Source organism: Capra hircus, chromosome 7, assembly GCF_001704415.2.
Source record: "Capra hircus breed San Clemente chromosome 7, ASM170441v1, whole genome shotgun sequence".
In the NCBI taxonomy this organism is placed as follows: Eukaryota; Metazoa; Chordata; class Mammalia; order Artiodactyla; family Bovidae; genus Capra; species Capra hircus.
In genome coordinates, this window is record NC_030814.1 from 69862584 (window position 1) to 69880030 (window position 17447).

At 40.4% G+C, this 17447-nt stretch overlaps 1 protein-coding gene across 1 annotated transcript in view; it reads right to left on the bottom strand.

The window, feature by feature from the left end:
* The window catches only part of NLRP3 (NLR family pyrin domain containing 3), a 47608-nt gene that overhangs the window by 13125 nt on the left and 17036 nt on the right, over nucleotides 1-17447 (bottom strand). The window contains exons 7-8 of the mRNA XM_005682796.3: nucleotides 13473-13643; nucleotides 12273-12443 (exon numbers count right to left, since the gene is read on the bottom strand). Of these exons, the coding sequence (XP_005682853.1) occupies nucleotides 12273-12443; nucleotides 13473-13643 (342 nt within the window). The remainder of the gene's footprint in view (nucleotides 1-12272; nucleotides 12444-13472; nucleotides 13644-17447) is intronic.

Consider the following 17447-nt stretch of genomic DNA (forward strand, 5'->3'; position numbering starts at 1 on the left):
TTTAGAATTTAAAACAGAAACTAAAACAAAAAACTCAAACTAAATTCATAGAAAAAGAGATCAGATTTGTGATTACCAGAGGCAGGGGAATGCAGGAGGGGCAGGAGGTGGGGACATATAAGATAAACAAGTACTAGGGATATAATGTACAGCCTGATGACTAAAGGCAATGTTATCTGTATGGTGTACTTGAAAGTTGCTAAGAGAGTAATTCTAAAACATTTTTGTAGCTGAGGTGATAGATATTATCTATGTAATCATTTTGTAATATATGCATGTCAAGTCATTATGCTACACACCTTAAACTTACAGTGCTGTACATCAACTATATATCAAAAAAATTGAAAGAAAAAAAGTAAAAACAGAGACTTCTCTGACAGTCCAGTGGTTAAAACTCCACACTTCCCCTGCAGGGGCTCAGGTTTGATCCCTGATTGGGGAACTAAGATCCCACATGCCTGGCAGCACAGACAAAAAAAAAAAAGTTGTTAATTTTAAAAAGAGAATTTAAAAAACGATGTCTGTTGTTTAAGTCACTCCCTTTGTCATACTTTGTTACAGTAGCCCTAGAAATCTAACACCCACAGTATATTAAAATAGGTGGGTAGATGGACAGATAAATGGATGGGTAATTGCTCATTCATAACAAAATGTCTGGAAGTTTGCTCATCAGCCTGTTGCAAATAGTTCTCTCAGGAAGTGAGCTGAAAAGGAGCTTTCACTTCTTACTTCACATATCTCTATTATTTAATATTTTACCCTAAGCATGTATTACTTTTGTATTTAAAAACTTTACAAGCAGGACTTTCAGTTTCCAGACCAGCATGTAGAAAGCTTAGAAGTTGCTATTCCATCCTAACAATGTTAGAAGCTGAATAAGTTGACAAACCAATTCTTCTTAAATCCACAAGAGAAATGTGGTCACAGCACAACCCACTGACCCTAAAATGACACAGAGGCAAATACAAAGAATCACAACTTCCAGAAACCAATGAGCTTAAACCTCCATGGGAATCACTGGCCAGGTAGGCTCAAACAGTAAAGAATCTGCTTGTAATGTGGGAAACCTGGGTTTGATTCCTGGCTCAAGAAGATCTCCTGAAGAAGGGAATAGCTACCCACTCCAGTGTTCTTGTCTAGAGAATTCCATGGACACAGGAGACTGGCAGGCTAGTGTCCATGGACTCACAAAGAGTCAGATACAACTGAGCAACTAACCGTTTCACTTTACTTCAAAGGCTAGTTGTGGACAAGTCTGAGAGATTAAAAACATTAGGAGGACCCAGTCATAAAGGGATCTACATACTTCTGTGAGTTTTACTTCCAAGGGTGCTCAACCAGGTTCCCACACTAAATATAAGAGAAAAATCCCTCTGTGCTTCAGGGTAGTGGTTGCTGGTTATTTTACTTTGCCTTGCTTTGTTTTACTTTGTTTTATTTTTTAGAGAATGCTCAGTTTATTATTGGAAGGGAGTAGGGGAGAAGGACATGCACATGAGAACCATCTGTGGCTCAGACCTGGGACTCTGGGGGTGGACAGAGTTGTTCAAGGGTCTGTAGTCCTGAGCGTCCTCCTGAGTTTGGTCTTGCAGGCAAGATGCTATGGCTCCAAAAATAAAAAGAATGGAGGAGAGAAGCCAGGTGCCCAGCCATAACTGATATGTAGAGCTGAATGACAGGCACTGAAGGGCTTGGGATGGACTAGAAGCAATACACTCACGATAAATTCCTCCAACTTATTTTTCCTTTTTGGCTATGCCACGTGGCATGTAGGATATTAGTTCCCCAACCAGGGATCACACCTGCACCCCCCTGCAGTGGAAGCACAGTGTCTTAACCACTAGACAGTCAAAGAAATCCCAGGAATCATTTAGAAATACAAACATACTTCAGAGATACTGTGAGTTCAGTTCCAGACTACCATAATAAAGGAAATATCTCAAAAAAGTGAGTCACATGAATTTTTTGGTTTCCCAGTCAGGAAGATCCCCTGGAGGAGGAAATGACAACCTGCTCCAATATTATTGCCTAGGAAATCCCACAGGCAGAGGAACATGCCAGGCTACAGTCTATAGGGCCACAATGAGTGGAACATGACTGAGCAACTGAGCACAATAGTAAGTGCATGTAAAAGTTTCTTTTACACTATCCTATAATTAAGTCTGCAATAGCATTATGTCTAAAAAAACAATGTGAATACTTTAATTAAAAACTACTTTATTACTGAAAAATGCTAACCATCATCTGAGCCTTCAGTGAGTCATAATCTTAGCTGGTAGGAGGCCTTGACTTAGTGTTGATGGCTGCTGATTGATCAGGGTAGTGGTTGCTGAGGGTTAGGGTGGCTGTGGCAATTTCCTGAAATAAGACAACAGTGAACAACAAGGTCCTACTCTATAGCACAGGGAACTATATTCAGTATTCTGTGATAAGCCATAATGGTAAAGAATATGAAAAAGAATGCATATATATGTATAACTGAGTCACTTAGCTATATGGCAGAAATTAAGACAACATTGTAAATCAATTATACTTCAATAAAATTTTTATAAAGAGATAACAATGAGGATTGCCACATTAATTGATTCTTTCTTTCACATGAACACTAAGAAGAACTGTATGGTTATTAATTGACCAATTTCAATACTGTGTCTCAGGCCTATTGACAGGGAGAGACATGGAAACAACCAGTTACTAGAGCAGTCAGAACACATACATTTATTGATTAAGTTCACTGACTCATACAGATGTAGTCTGTGGTGCCCCCAAAACATTTCTAACAGAAACATCAAAAATCTCTGATCACAGATCACTGTAACAATTATAACAATCAAAAAGTCTGAAATACTGAGAGAATTTCCACAATGTGACACAGAGACACAAAGTGAGGAAATGCTGTTGAAAAATAGTGTGAATAAGACTTACTCAATACAGGGTTGCCACAAACCTTCAATCTGTAAAAAATGCAATGTCTGTGAAGCATAATAAAGTGGAGATTAAAAAAATAGAGGTATGTCTATATACCAGAGTACTCTGTTCCTTTCACCTATACTTGTCCTCAGGAGAAACTAGTTACCCAAAGCCTAACCTGCTGGGATAGTATTAGTCTAATTGATCTTAAGGAAGAGAAACATTCAGCTTTGGCCCTCTCTGGCCATCTTGTTCTGCTGAGAAGGGAGGAAAGAACTGAGATGCAGTTGAAAAACACTGAAAAGTCACAGTCCAGAGGTATAAATTCACTAAAACTGAGACCTAAGCACAGGACTGCTTCCTCTCTCCTCAGACTGCATTACCACATTATTGAAGTTCTATTTACAGTAGTTCCCTTTACCAGTACAACATGTTCAGTCTTCAAAATAAGTTACAGGACATTTTAAAAGGCGAAAAAATAAAGTTTGAAGAGACAGAGAAAACATCAGAACCAGAGTCTAAGATGGCAGGAATGTGAAATTATCAGACCAGGAATTTAAAATCATTATGATTAATACCCTAAGAGCTTTAATGGATTAAGTAGACAGTGTGGAAGAACAAACGGGCAAAGTAAGAGGAAAGATGGAAATTCCAAGAAGGAAACAAAAGGAAATACTAGTGATAAAACAAATAGTAAATTAAAAAAAAAAAAACTGTAACAGAAAAAAGAATGTCTTTAATGGGATTGTTAGTAGTAGTAGACTGGACATAGCTGAGAAAAAAATCTCTGAGTATGAAGATATCTCAATAAACACCTCCAAAACTGAAAAGTAAACAGGAAAAAAAAAAAAACAGAATATCCAAGAACTGTGAAATAACTATAAAAGATGTCATATGAGTATAAGATACACATAATGGGAATACTATAAGAAGACAAGAAAGGAACAGAAGAATTACAGGCAAGGAGTGTGACCAAGAATTTCCCCCAAATCACAGATCCAGGAAGTTTAGAGACACCAAGTAAGATAAATACCGAAAAATGGGGAAAGAAAAAATCCTACAGATTGGCATATCATTTTCAGAACACAGAAGATCAAAGGTAAAGGAAAAATCCAGAAAGAAGCCAGAGTAGGGGAAAGTACTTTATCTGTTTAGGAGCAAAGATAAGAATTACAACTGACTTATTATCAGAACTATGTAAACAAGAAAAGAGTGGACTGAAATATTTAGTGTTGGGGGAAAAAAATTTCTAGAATTCTGTACCCTTTGAAATTAGCCATCAAAAATGAAAGAGAAATAGTTTCTCAGACAAACAAAAATTAAGTGAATTTGTTGCCAATAGAACACCTCACAAGAAACGAAATTTTCGTTAAGTTTTTAGAGAGAAGAAACAATACACAAAAGATGTTCAAAAAAAAAAAAAGAGCACCAAAAAAGAAACAAGTGAAAGTGAAATAAAAATTTATTTTCTTGTTTTTAACTGATCAAACAGATAGTATCATGTTCAAAACAATAGCAATAATGTATTCAATTATTTATATTTAGGTGTATATATACACTCATAAATTGACTGAATGACAGCAATTATATAAGGATAGAAAGAAGGAATTAAAATTACTTTGTTATTCTAAACTAGTTACATTGTAAATGTTGTTTAGGGTCATTTGAAAGTAGATTAGTCCTAGATATGTACTGCAAACTCTGGAGCAACCACTAAGAAAAGTTTTTTAAAAGTAGGATGGAGGGAATTTCCTGGCCTTCCAGTGATTAGGAAGGTGCTTTCACTGCCGTGGGCCAACTTCAGTCCCTAGTTAGGGAACTAAGATCCCGCAAGGTGGACAGCAAGGCCAAAAAAAAAAGAGGCAAAATGGAATTATACTAAAGGTTCAGTTAAAGTCACAAAAGGCAGAAAAGGAGATGAAAACAACACTAAGATCAAAGAACAAGAGCAACAAATGGAAAACAGGAACAAATATGAGATATTAGTTCAATTAAGTCAATAATCAACTTGATTATCAATGATCTAAATGAATCAATTAAAAGCATATATCGGAGAGTGAACAAAAAAGTGAGACACAACTGTATATTGTGTATAAGAAATCTACTTTAAAAATAAACACATACCGTTTAAAAGCATAGGAATAGAAAATATAAAAAATAAAATAAATGTAAAGGGATAGAGAAGGATATACCATGCTAACACTAACCAAAAGAGAGCAGGGGGGAACAAAGGAACCAGAAACTGTGTGGAGTATATACACATATATGCAATGTAATATTATTCAGCCTTAAAAAGGAAGAAAATCCTGCCATTTGTGACAGCAGGAATGAACCCAGAGGACATTATGCTAAGTGATAAAAGCCAAAGATCTTTAAAAAAAAAAGTCAGACTCATAGTAAACAGAGTAGAATAGGGATTACTAGAGAATGGGGGGATGGGGGGAAAGGAAGATACTGATCCAAGGGGACAAACTTTCAGTCCTAAGATGAGTGAGTGCTGGAGACAATGTACAGCATGGTGACTGTAGTTAATATGTTGTGTATTTGATATTTGCCAAGAACAGATTCATACTGGGCTTCAGACCCAGGCTGTCCAACTTCAGAGCCCACACTCATAACCACTCTTATTCCAGGGTAAGGGGAGTATCACCCTTCTTGCCCTAATTTAACAATCCTGAATACTCATTGGAGGGACTGAAGCTGAAGCTGCAATACTTTAGCCACCTGATGCAAAGAGCCAGCTCACTGGAAAAGACCCTGGGAAAGATTGAGGGCAGGAGGAGAAGGGGGAAGCAGAGGATGAGATGGTTAGATAGCATCACCAACTCAACGGACGTGACTTTGAGCAAGCTCCGGGAGATAGTGAAGGACAGGAAAGCCTAGTGTGCTGCAGTCTTTGAGGTTACAAAGAGTTGGACATGACAGAGTGACTGAACAATAGCAACGGACTTCTTCATCCAACAGCAGAGGAATACACATTCTCTTCAGGTTCATGCATAACATTTACCGAGACAGGCCACATTCTGGATTATAAAATCTATCTTAACAGCTTAAAAAATAGAAATCATACTGCAATCAAATGAAACTAGAAACAAATAACAGAAAAATAGCTGGAAAATTCCAAAACTTGTGGACACTAAACAACACACTTTAAAATAATGCTTTCAATATTTAACACAGCATACAAAACAAAAAGTGAACCTTAATGTAAGCTATGAACTCTGGGTGATTATGATGTGTCAATGTAGGTTCATTCGTTGTAACAAACAGCCATTCTGGTGGGACATGTTGATAATGGGGGAAATTTTTATGGGGGCATATGGGAAATCTCTGCATCTTCCTTTAAATTTTCCTGTGAATCTAAGTTGACTCTTAAAAAAATGTCTATTTAAAAAGAAAAAAGCACAAGAGCAATATCTAAGTTTGATGAGCTTTGTTTTCAAAGCTGAGGCTCATACGAGAATTCCCAAGGAGTATGGAAACATTTAGTGAAAAAGAAAACCAACAGTGAATTCCCCAGACCACAGGAAGAGAAGTCAAGGAGAACCCAGAGAAGCAGAAGCTGTAAAATTAGCAGGAAGACTGCTGCTGCTGCTCAGTCAATTCAGTTGTGTCTGACTCTCTGTGACCCCATAGACCAGAGCCCGTCAGGCTCCTCCATCCATGGGATTTTCCCAGCAAGAATACTGAATTGCAAGCTCAATGCATGAAACAGGGCACTCAAAGCCGATGCACTGGGACAACCCTAAGGGATGGGATGGGGAGGAAGGTGGCAGAGGTTTCAGGATGGGGGACACATGTACACCCATGGCTGATTCATGTCAATGTATGGCAAAAATCACCACAATACTGCAAAGTAATTAGCTTCCAATTAAAATAAATTAACTAATTTTAAAAAAAAAAAGAATACTGAACTGGGTTGCCATGACCCCCACTCCAGGAGATCTTCCTGACCCAGGGATCAAACCCACGTCTCCACAAGGGAAGTTCTAGGAACTTCCTAAAAATAAGAGCAAAGGATTTCAAGGAGGAGATAAACAGAATTAAAGGCAGCAGGTTCCAGCTAGGATTAGTATTGAGAAGGATCTACAAGAGTCAGAAATAGGATCACTGAAGGTCAACTGAGAGTTTATGCGCTAAGCCTCTTCCATTTGCTTTGTATGGAGTATTTTCCCCTGGCTTCTTCACAGACCCCATGTCACCTACATGAGAGGCACTTACTGAACACCTGGACAAAGATGTAGCTCTCTCTGCCACTCCAGTTTTTATTATACTATATATAATTGTGCTTGTCTATTGTCTAGTATCTATCATCATTCCATACGAGAATGTTTGTGAAAACAAGGTCTTGGTTTGTTTTAGTCACTGCTGCTGTCAGCACCCATGACTGAGCCCCCAGAGTACCCAGAAAATAAAGCAACCAAACCACATCTGTTGGACAAACCAAGAGCTGCTGTTGTGGCAGAGCAATAATATCAGGGAAGGAAATGAAGGCATTGAATATAGACTCTTTTAGTAAATTGATGTGGCAATATCTGAGGAAGGGCAATGGGGAGAGGCTCAGGGAGGTAATGAGGCTTTGTTTTTATAGATTTTAATTATGGACTAATAGATTATTCCTCAGCAAAGACCTTTTCTGCTCCACTTAGTAATGATCTAGTTTGTATTCATGTCAGTAATGTGAATGAAGACATTTACAGTTTGCTTGTTATATTTCTGGGTAGTATTGACAGGATCATGCTTCAAAAATGCCTAGACAATGAGTCAAAAGAAAGATAAGATGAAAATTAGCAGAGCTAAATGTGAGAACCCATATAGTTGGATAGAGCAGGATATAGAAGCCCTTTAGAGAGTCTATTGCTGCTGCTGCTACTGCTGCTAAGTTGCTTCAATCGTGTCCGACTCTGTGCGACCCCATAGATGACAGCCCACCAGGCTCCCCGATCCCTGGGATTCTCCAGACAAGAACACTGGAGTGGGTTGCCATTTCCTTCTCCAATGCATGAAAGTAAAAAGTGAAAGTGAAGTCGCTCAGTCGTGTCTGACACTTAAGTGACCTCATGGACTTGGTAGTGACCTACCAGGCTCTTCCATCCATGGGATTTTCCAGGCAAGAGTACTGGAATGGGGTGCCATTGCCTTCTCCAGAGAGCCTATTAGCCAACTCATTATGAGGTTTTGCTGGAGTTAAGGGAGGATTTGGTGGGTCACACTGGACTCTGTCTGCATTGGGTTCCACTGCCTTTTATCTGGGTGTCCTTGGACAAAGTTTTTAAACTCTCTGAGCCTCATTTTATCCTCTTTAAATTAGAGATACTGATATCTACTTGTCAGTTTTTATGAGGCCAATGGAGAATAAACCATGCAAAAAACACAGAAGGGCAGTGTTACATGGTCAAGTGCATGTAACAGAGGGTATTTCTCTGGTATAATAAGAAATATGTTTGGTCTTTGTCCCTCATTCCTATCTCAGAGGTCCTAAAAACCTTGGAATTTCGTGGGGGCTTCCCTGATAGCTCAGTTGGTAAAGGATCTGCCTGCAATGTGGGAGACCCCGGTTCAATTCCTGGGTCAGGAAGATCCACTGGAGAAGGGATAGGCTACCCTCTCCAGTATTCTTGGGCTTCCCTTGTGGCTCAGCTGGTAAAGAATCTGCCTGCAATGCAGGAAACCTGGGTCGATCCCTGGGTTGGGAAAAGCTCCTGGAGAAGAGAAAAGCTACCCACTCCAGTATTCTGGCCTGGAGAATTTCATGGACTGTATAGTCCATGGGGTCACAAAGAGTCAGACACAACTGGGCAACTTTCACTTTCAGGAGTGTCTATTGCTAATCAAAGGAGCCTCTTTTGATCACATTTGAGTTTATGTTAATGGGGTGACTTAAAGTGGGGCCCTTAGATTGGCTCAAGATAGGGCTAATCATCAGAAAGGCCAAGTGGTTAGAAAGTTGGAACTTTCAGCCCCACCCACTAACCTCCAGGCAGGAAAGGGAAGGAAGGCTGGAGATTAGGCTCTATAAAATCTCTTGAACAATGAGCTTTGGAGACCTTCTGGGTTGGTGAATCTAACCAACATAGCATCTACATACCAGGAGGATGGAGCACCCCAACTGCATTGAGAGAGAAACCCCTGGGCTCCAGACTCTTCTTTACCTCATCCTATGTGTCTCTTCATCTGTTTGTATACCTTATAACATCTTTTATTTAAAACTGTAAACATAAGTATCTCCCTGATTTCTGTGAGTCAATCTAGCAAAGTTTCATACCTGAATAGGGGGTTGTGGGAATCCCCAATTTGTAACCAAGTCAGATAGAACTGTGAGTAATCTTGGGACTCATTACTAAAAATTAATGTCTGGCATTGGCAGGGCTAGGGAGGCAATCTTGTAGGACTGAGCCCTTAGCTATGGGTTTAGTGTCGAAATCTAACTGACTTGCAAGACACCCAGTTCATGTCTGCAGAGAATTGGTTACTGGTATTACAAAACACTCCAGAGTTGTGTGTTACTATTTCCCACAGACTTCCAATAGAACTCATGATCTGATGTGACTGCCAAAAATATAAGGAAACCTCAGTCCTCACCACTGACAACATAGTGCCCTACCATAAGAGGTAAAAGTTCTACCACACATCATCAGGAGTGTCATGTTCAGATCTGAGTACTGCATTTCAAATAGGGACATTAAAAGATCAACTCTTACCTAGGAGAGCATAACTAAATAGGTGAAAGTACTAAGCCATGTCCTAGTTAAATATTTAGAGACATCCAAGTAAAAGATGAGAACTAGAGTGTGAGTGTTGCCTCTAAGGAATCAAGATCAGCATCTCTTAGCAGACCCTGAGGAGCAGAACAAGGGCCAATGCACAAAACAATAGAAGGGGCTGTATAGAGATAAGAACTGCAGGCATTGCAGCAATGACTAGCATGCTTAGAAGTTTTCACACATAAAACGGGTGAATGTCTTAGAAGCAAGTGTTCGTTCAATGATGAACTGGACTGTACAATTCCTAAGGTTTCTTTTGACTCTGAGAGTCTCCAGACTCTATATGTAATAAGAAAGAACAAATCTGACTCCATATTAGACCTAGTTCTTTCATTTTAACCGTGGGCCCTGTTGACTGTGCTTAGTCATGCTGGCTCTGCACCCTTGTAAAAGAATGTTTCCTGGGTTTCCCTGGGTGGTCTAATGGTTAAGAATCTGCCTGGCAGTACAGGGGACGGGGGTTTGGTCCCTGGGCCAGGAAGATCTCACATGCCTCAGAGCAACTACTGAAGCCTGAGCACCTAGAGCCCATGCTCTGCAACAAAAAAGCCACCACAGTGAGAAGTCCATGCACCACAGTGAAGTGCAGCTTCTACTCCCCAAAGCAGAGAAAGCCCTCACAACAGCGAAGACCAGCACGACCAAAACAAACAAGAATCAGTTAATCCTAGCCATTTGCAGCGACATGGATGGACCTAACAGTGTCATACTGATTGAAGTCAGATAGAGAAGGAAAATATCATATGACATCCCTCATATGTGGAATCTAAAAAGAAGTGATGCAAATGAACTTACTTACAAAATAGAAAGAGACTCACAGACTTAGAAAACAAACTTATGGCTGCCAGGGGAAGGAGAAGCTAGGGACTTTGGGAAGGTCATGTACACACTGCTGCTGTTGCTGCTAAGTCGCTTCAGTCATGTCCAACTCTGTGCAACCCCATAGACGTCAGCCCACCAGGCTCCCCCATCCCTGGGATTCTCCAGGCAAGAATACTGGACTGGGTTGCCATTTCCTTCTCCAATGCAGGAAAGTGAAAAGTGAAAGTGAAGTCGCTCAGTCATGTCCGACTCTTAGCGACCCCATGGACTGCAGCCTACTAGGCTCCTCCATTCATGGTATTTTCCAGGCAAGAGTACTGGAGTAGGTTGCCATTGCCTACTCCACAAGTACACACTACTGTATTTAAAATGGATAACCACTAAGGACCCATTGCATAGCACATAGAACTCTGCTCAATGTTATGTGCCAGAATGAATGGAAGAGTGGTTTGGGGGAGAATGGATACATGTATCTGTATGGCTGAGTCCCTTCACTATTCACCTAAAACTACCCCAACATTGCTAATTGATTATACCTTAATACAAAATAAAAAGTTTTAAAAATAACAATAAATTAATTTTAAAAAATTATTGTTAAAAAATGTTTCCTTTGCCTGAAATATACAGAATAGCCTATTCTCAAGACTCTGATCTTTAAGAGTCATTTGGAGATAAAGAGTTGCAGAACAGAGAATAACATTTTTCTTAGAGGTTTACAAGAACAGCTTTACCTGCCCTGCATGGACAACTGTAAGAACAAAGGATTCTGACACTAAGGAGTTTGCAACAACCAACCGCATCCCTCCCTCAACTTGCCTTTAAAAGTGCTTTGCTGAAACCCTTAATGGAATGCAGGGTTTTGGAGTGCAAGAGCCACTGATCTCCTTCATGGCCCTGTAATAAATCTTTCTCTGTTCCAAACGCCAACATTTCGATTTGTTTGGCCTCACTGTGCTTTGGGCATAGGAACTTGCATTCAGTAACATGTAGACATAACAATTTTGGGGGGATCCAAAATCACTGCAGATGGTGAATGGAGCCATAAAATTAAAAGATGCTTGCTCCTTGGAAGAAAAGTTATGACCAACCTAGACAGCATATTTAAAAGCAAAGACATTACTTTGCCAACAAAGGTCTGTCTAGTCGAGGCTATGGTTTTTCCAGTTGTCATGGATGTGAGAGCTGGACTATAAAGAAAGCTGAGAGCCAAAGAATTGATGCTTTTGAACTGTGGTGTTGGAGAAGACTCTTGAGACACCATTGGACTGCAAGGAGATCCAACCACTTCATCCTAAAGGAAATTAGTCCTGAATATTCATTGGAAGGACTGATGCTGAAGCTGAAACTCCAATACTTTGGCCACCTAATGTGAAGAACTGACTCATTTGAAAAGATCCTGATTCTGGGAAAGATTGAAGGCAGGAGGAGAAGGGGACGACAGAGGATAAGATGGTTGGATGGCATCATTGACTCAATGAACATGAGTTTGAGTATACTCCAGGAGTTGATGATAGACAGGGAGGCCTGGTGTGCTGCAGTCCATGGGGTCACAAAGAGTCAGACACGACTGAGTGACTGAACTGTATAGAGACATAACAAACTTATTAGCAGTAGGTAGTATCTAGTACTTCAAACTACTTCAGATATTGTCTCTTCCATTCTCTACCCTCAACTCCATCTGATTAATCTTTTTTAGAGCAACCCCATTCATATTTTCCAAATAATGTGTCACTGAAAATAAGTTGCTTTATTGCTAAGACGTTCATAAAGACTTACCCCAGTTTCTGCAAATTACAGTGTGGATTCTTTACTTTTTCACACAAAATCCCAACTCCTGAGTCTCCCAGAGCATTTTCCCCCAGGTAGAGTCTGGTCAGGGAATGGTTGGTGCTTAGGACGGATGCAAGGTCCTCACAGCTTGCCGATGTGAGACAGCAACTGACCAACCTTTCAGAGAGATGGCAGATGGTCACAACACCTCTCTCACCCCAGTCCACACACTGCTGTGAGTCAAGAAAGCACTCGTCCTGTCCTTGCCTATAGTCCAGTCCGCACATGAGAACAGTATATCCAAGCTCTTTACTAACTTTTTGTTTCTTTTTCTGTTTGGTGTAATAGCAAGAAAACACCCTCAAAGCCCATGAAATGTTACATCTTCCTAGATCTCTATATTTATTTTTATTGAGGTAAAATATGTATAGCATAAACTGTACCATTGTAAACATGTGTTCACTTATAAGTGTTACAATATAGCAGCACTTAAGTACATTCACATAACTGTGCAACCATCACCAGAACTCTTTTCCATATTCCTAAACTGAAATTCTATACTCATTAAACAATAACTCCAAATTCCCTTCCCCCAAAACCCTGGAAACCACCATTCTACCTTTTGTCTCTATGAATTTGACTATTCTAGTTATTACATATAAATGGAATCATATAATATTTTCCCTTTTGCTTCTGGCTTATTTTACTGAATATATAGCCCTGTTGTGTTTTGCTTTTTTATAATAGCCACCCTAACAAGTATAAACTAGCCCTACCATTTTCAAGTGATTTTTTGTCTTCTTCAAAATTCGTCTCCCACAAGCATTCAGAGAAGAGCTACATAGACTGTCCAGTGACTGTATTGCTTTAGCCCCGTTTTTCCTATTTAATGTGAACCAAGGCCTTATCATCAAGTCCCAAAACTCTTCTAAAGCAAAATACATTGGTTTTATTTTCTTAGCTAGGTTGTAAATACCTTAAAGGCAAGCATAATATTTCTGATTTTTTTTAAGTTCCCCTCCAGGGCTGACTATGTGACTTTTCCCACCAAAAATGCCAACTAAATTAATTATTGACAAACATCCAGAGATAAACACAAGGAATCCTCTGAGTAGCCCAAGGCCATTTTCACATTAAAATTCTGACACATCATGGCTCATTAAAGCCACAGCTATTACTTCACGAGGGAAATTAGTTCAGCCTCACCAGAGCTTCTTCAGATTGCAGAACAGATGCCTCAGTCCCACACACAGGAGTCTGATCCCGAAGTCTCCCAGGGCGTTGTGGCTCAGGTCCAGTTCCACCAGCTTCTGGTTGCTGCTCAGGACTGAGGAGATGCTGAAGCAGCACTGATGGGAAAGGCAGCACTGTCCCAACCTTCGTTACAAGCACAGAACAGAGAAATCTCAGAGCAGAGGCTGCTTTTCGGTCACTGCCTTCTGGTCTCTGCTGGGTTTTAGCACCAGGCAAGGGCAATGTGTTCTCATGCTACAAAGAGAATTAAACTCAATTTATAACTAAATTTTCATGAAGGGAAGTATCATCTTGGGACTTCCCTTGTGGTCCAGTGGGTAAGGGCTCTGTGTTCCCAATGCTGGGGGTCTGGGTTTGATCACTGGTCAGGAACTAGATCCCACATGCCACTCTGAATATCAAAGATCCTGAGTGCTGTAACTAAGACCTGACATAGCCAAACACATAAATAAATATTTTTTTAAAAAAAGGAAACTATCATTTTATCAGAAATCCCTGACTACAGCTCAAGACATAGCGGGAAAACAAATTCGAGTCAGTTCTAGTGAAGTGGATGAACCTAGAGATTGTCATACAGAGTGAAGTAAGTCAGAAAGAGAAAAACAAGTATTGTATATTAACACATATATATATGGAATCTAGAAAAATGGTATTGTTGAACCTATTTGCAGGGAAGGAATGGAGACACAGACATAGAGAGCGGACTTGTGGACACAGTGGGGGAAAGAGAGGGTGGGATGAATGGAGAAAGTAGCATTGACATATACACACTCTGTTAAAGTAAATAGCTGGTGGGAAGTTGGTATGCAACACAAGGAGCCCAGCCTGGTGCTCTGTCATGACCTAGAGGGGTGGGTTGAGGGGAGGAGAGGGAGGCTCAAGGAGGAAGTTATATATGCATAATTATGAGTGATTTGCTTTGTAATATGGCAGAAACCAATACATTATAAAGCAATTTTCCTTCAATTAAAAAATAAGTGAAAAAAAAAAGAAGAAGAAGAAGAAGAAGAAAACATTTGGGAAGATAGTTCTCAGGCTCTGTGGCTCACAATCTGTGACCACAGCTGCCAGGGAGTACCCTCTAAATAATGGGCAATTCTCAAGTATTTAAACTGCATGTTTCTGTTTCATAAATGAAAACAATGGTTAGCCGACGAGCTCCACCTCTTTACCACATGTTCCTAACAGCTGAAACTCCCTCAGATGGATACTGTTCTCTCTAGGGCTGTATGCATCTTCCTTTTCTCTTGGACAATCTTGTCCCTGCTGTTTTATATGATGTTTTAATCCCAGCCCTCCATCTACACTGAAGGAGTGAGCATCTCTGATTCTTGATTTGCTTTACACAGACACACACCATCACCATCATCACCACCATCAGCACCACCACCAAAACAATTATTGCGCTCCGAGAAGCAAGAACAGTATTCCAGCTCATTTCAAATGTCCTAGGAGCTTGTTGGATTACCTTTTCTGCCTCCATTTCCGCACCAACTAGAAGCAAATAGATAACTAAGTCTTTATCAGCAGAACATCTCATTCTCACACGTCTCCCTGTTTGTGTCTCACTTTCTAGAATCACAGAGGGGAATCACATCCACAGGGGTGATGGAGAGAGTGGCATGGTATAGAGAGGAATGTTAAATGTTAAAATCAGCCAGAACCTCGAAGGCAAAAAGAACATTTTATAATTTATCAAAACAGGTAAGAAGAAACTCTTAAGCAAGGAAATGCCATGATCAAAGCATAATTTTTTAAATATTAAGTAACCGTCTGTCTTCTGTACAGAGAATGAATGGTGGGTGGCAAAAGTAGATCTAGGGACACCAAACAGACAACATTCACCTGATACGTATTTTTGAGCACAAACAAATGATAAGAGCTTGTCCAGACATTATAGAGAAGACAATTTCAGGACAAACATGAATCCTGTCATGAGAAGTTAGTGGTCTTGGAGGGCATTGCAATATCTAAGCAGATAATTGTGGTTATCGGATCTGGGCTGCTGGAGTTGAGACAGGCTGGGGCCTGGGACCCTTTACTGCAGTGCTTGCACCTGGATGAAAGTCTCCTCGGGCAATAGAATACAAAAGAAACAATAAGAGAGGAATTCCCTGGTGGTCCAGTAGTTAGGACTCCACAATTCTTATGTAGGGGAATACAAGGCCACACAAGGTAGTGCAAGAAAAGGGATATTAAAAAGGAAGAAAGAAAGAAACTATAAGGGACTAAAAATAAATGCATGCATGCATAGTTGAGGCAAATTATGAATAAAAAGATACAAAAAGGCCAAAATCCCAACTGCCATTTCTGAAGTACCAGGAGCAAAGTAGGGTAACTGCACATGATCCCTGCACACAGTACCACTGAGGGGGTGAGCAGACCACCTAAGCCATTCCTCTGGTCCCACCCACTGATCTGCCCCTACCCTCACTGTGTTTAAGAAACTAACTCACCCTACCTCAGAGAGCCAGCAAGGGTACCTTTACTTGTTTTTGCTCCCTCATGCAGCAACACTACCCCCAGTAAAGCCATGGCTTTACTTCCTTATTTACTTAACTTAAAGTTTCTTATCTGGCATTTTACTGATTTCTATTGATTAAAGAGTCTATGGGAGGACTTTCCTGGCAGTCAAGTGATTAAGACTCTGCACTTCCAAAGCAGGGAACATGAGTTCAATTCCTGGTCAGGGAACTAAAATCCCACATGCCCAGTGGTGTAGCCAAACAAAAGGCAAAAAGAGTCTAAGGGACTTGCCTGGTGATTCAGTGGTTAAGACTCCACTTCTACTACAGAGGACATGGGCTCAATCCCTGGTCAGGGAACTAAGATCCCTTATACTGCATGGCACAGTCAAAAAAAAAAAAAAGTCTAAGGACCCTGGATGGATGGTAACAAAATGAGAATGAGGAAAAGTAGAAAATGGCTTGTACAAGGGTGAAATTAAGAAGACTGGTGATAGGGTGGTTATTAAGAGCAACACAGAAAGGTATGAAAATGTCCTGAGGTGGTGGGCTTTAAAACTGGCTGTGAAGTCCAGATTTGTGATGCAGGAGGGTTGAGGGATGGCCCGTACAACTATGTACTTGATTCAGGGCATGTGAGTCTAATTCACAGTGTGGGCTCATCACTTCAGTTTCTCAGTCGTGTCCAACTCTGCTTCCCCATGGACTGCAGCACACCAGGCCTCCCTGTTCATCACCAACTCCCGGAGTTTATTCCAACTCATGTCCATTGAGCGGTGATGCCATCTCACCAATCTCATACTCTGTCATCCCCTTCTCCTCCTGCCTTCAACCTTTCCCAGCATCAGGGTCTTTTCAAATGAGTCAGTTCTTTGCATCAGGTGGCCAAAGTATTGGAGTTTCAGCTTCAGCATCAGTCCTTCCAATGAATATTCAGGACTGATTTCCTTTAGGATGGACTGGTTGAATCTCCTTGCAGTTTAAGGGACACTCAAGAGTCTTCTCCAACACCACAGTTCAAAAGCATTAATTCTTTGCCCCTCAGCTTTCTTTATAGTCCAACTCTCATATCCATACATGACTACTGGAAAAACCATAGCTTGGACTAGACAGACCTTTGTCACAAAGTAATGTCTCTGCTTTTTAATATCCTGTACCGATTGGTCATAGCTTTTCTCCAAGGAGCAAGCGTCTTAATTTCATGGCTGCAGTCACCACCTGCATTGATCTTGGAGCCCAAGAAAATAAAATCTGTCATATTTCCAGTGTTTCCCCATCTATTTGCCATGAAGTGATGGGATCGAATACCATGATCTTCAGTTTTTCAATGTTGAGTTTTAAACCAACTTTTTCACTGTCCTCTTTCACTTTCATCAAGAGGCTCTTTAGTTCTTCTTTGCTTTCTGCCATAAGGGTGGTGTCATCTGTGTATCTAGGGTTATGATATTTCTCCAAACACTCT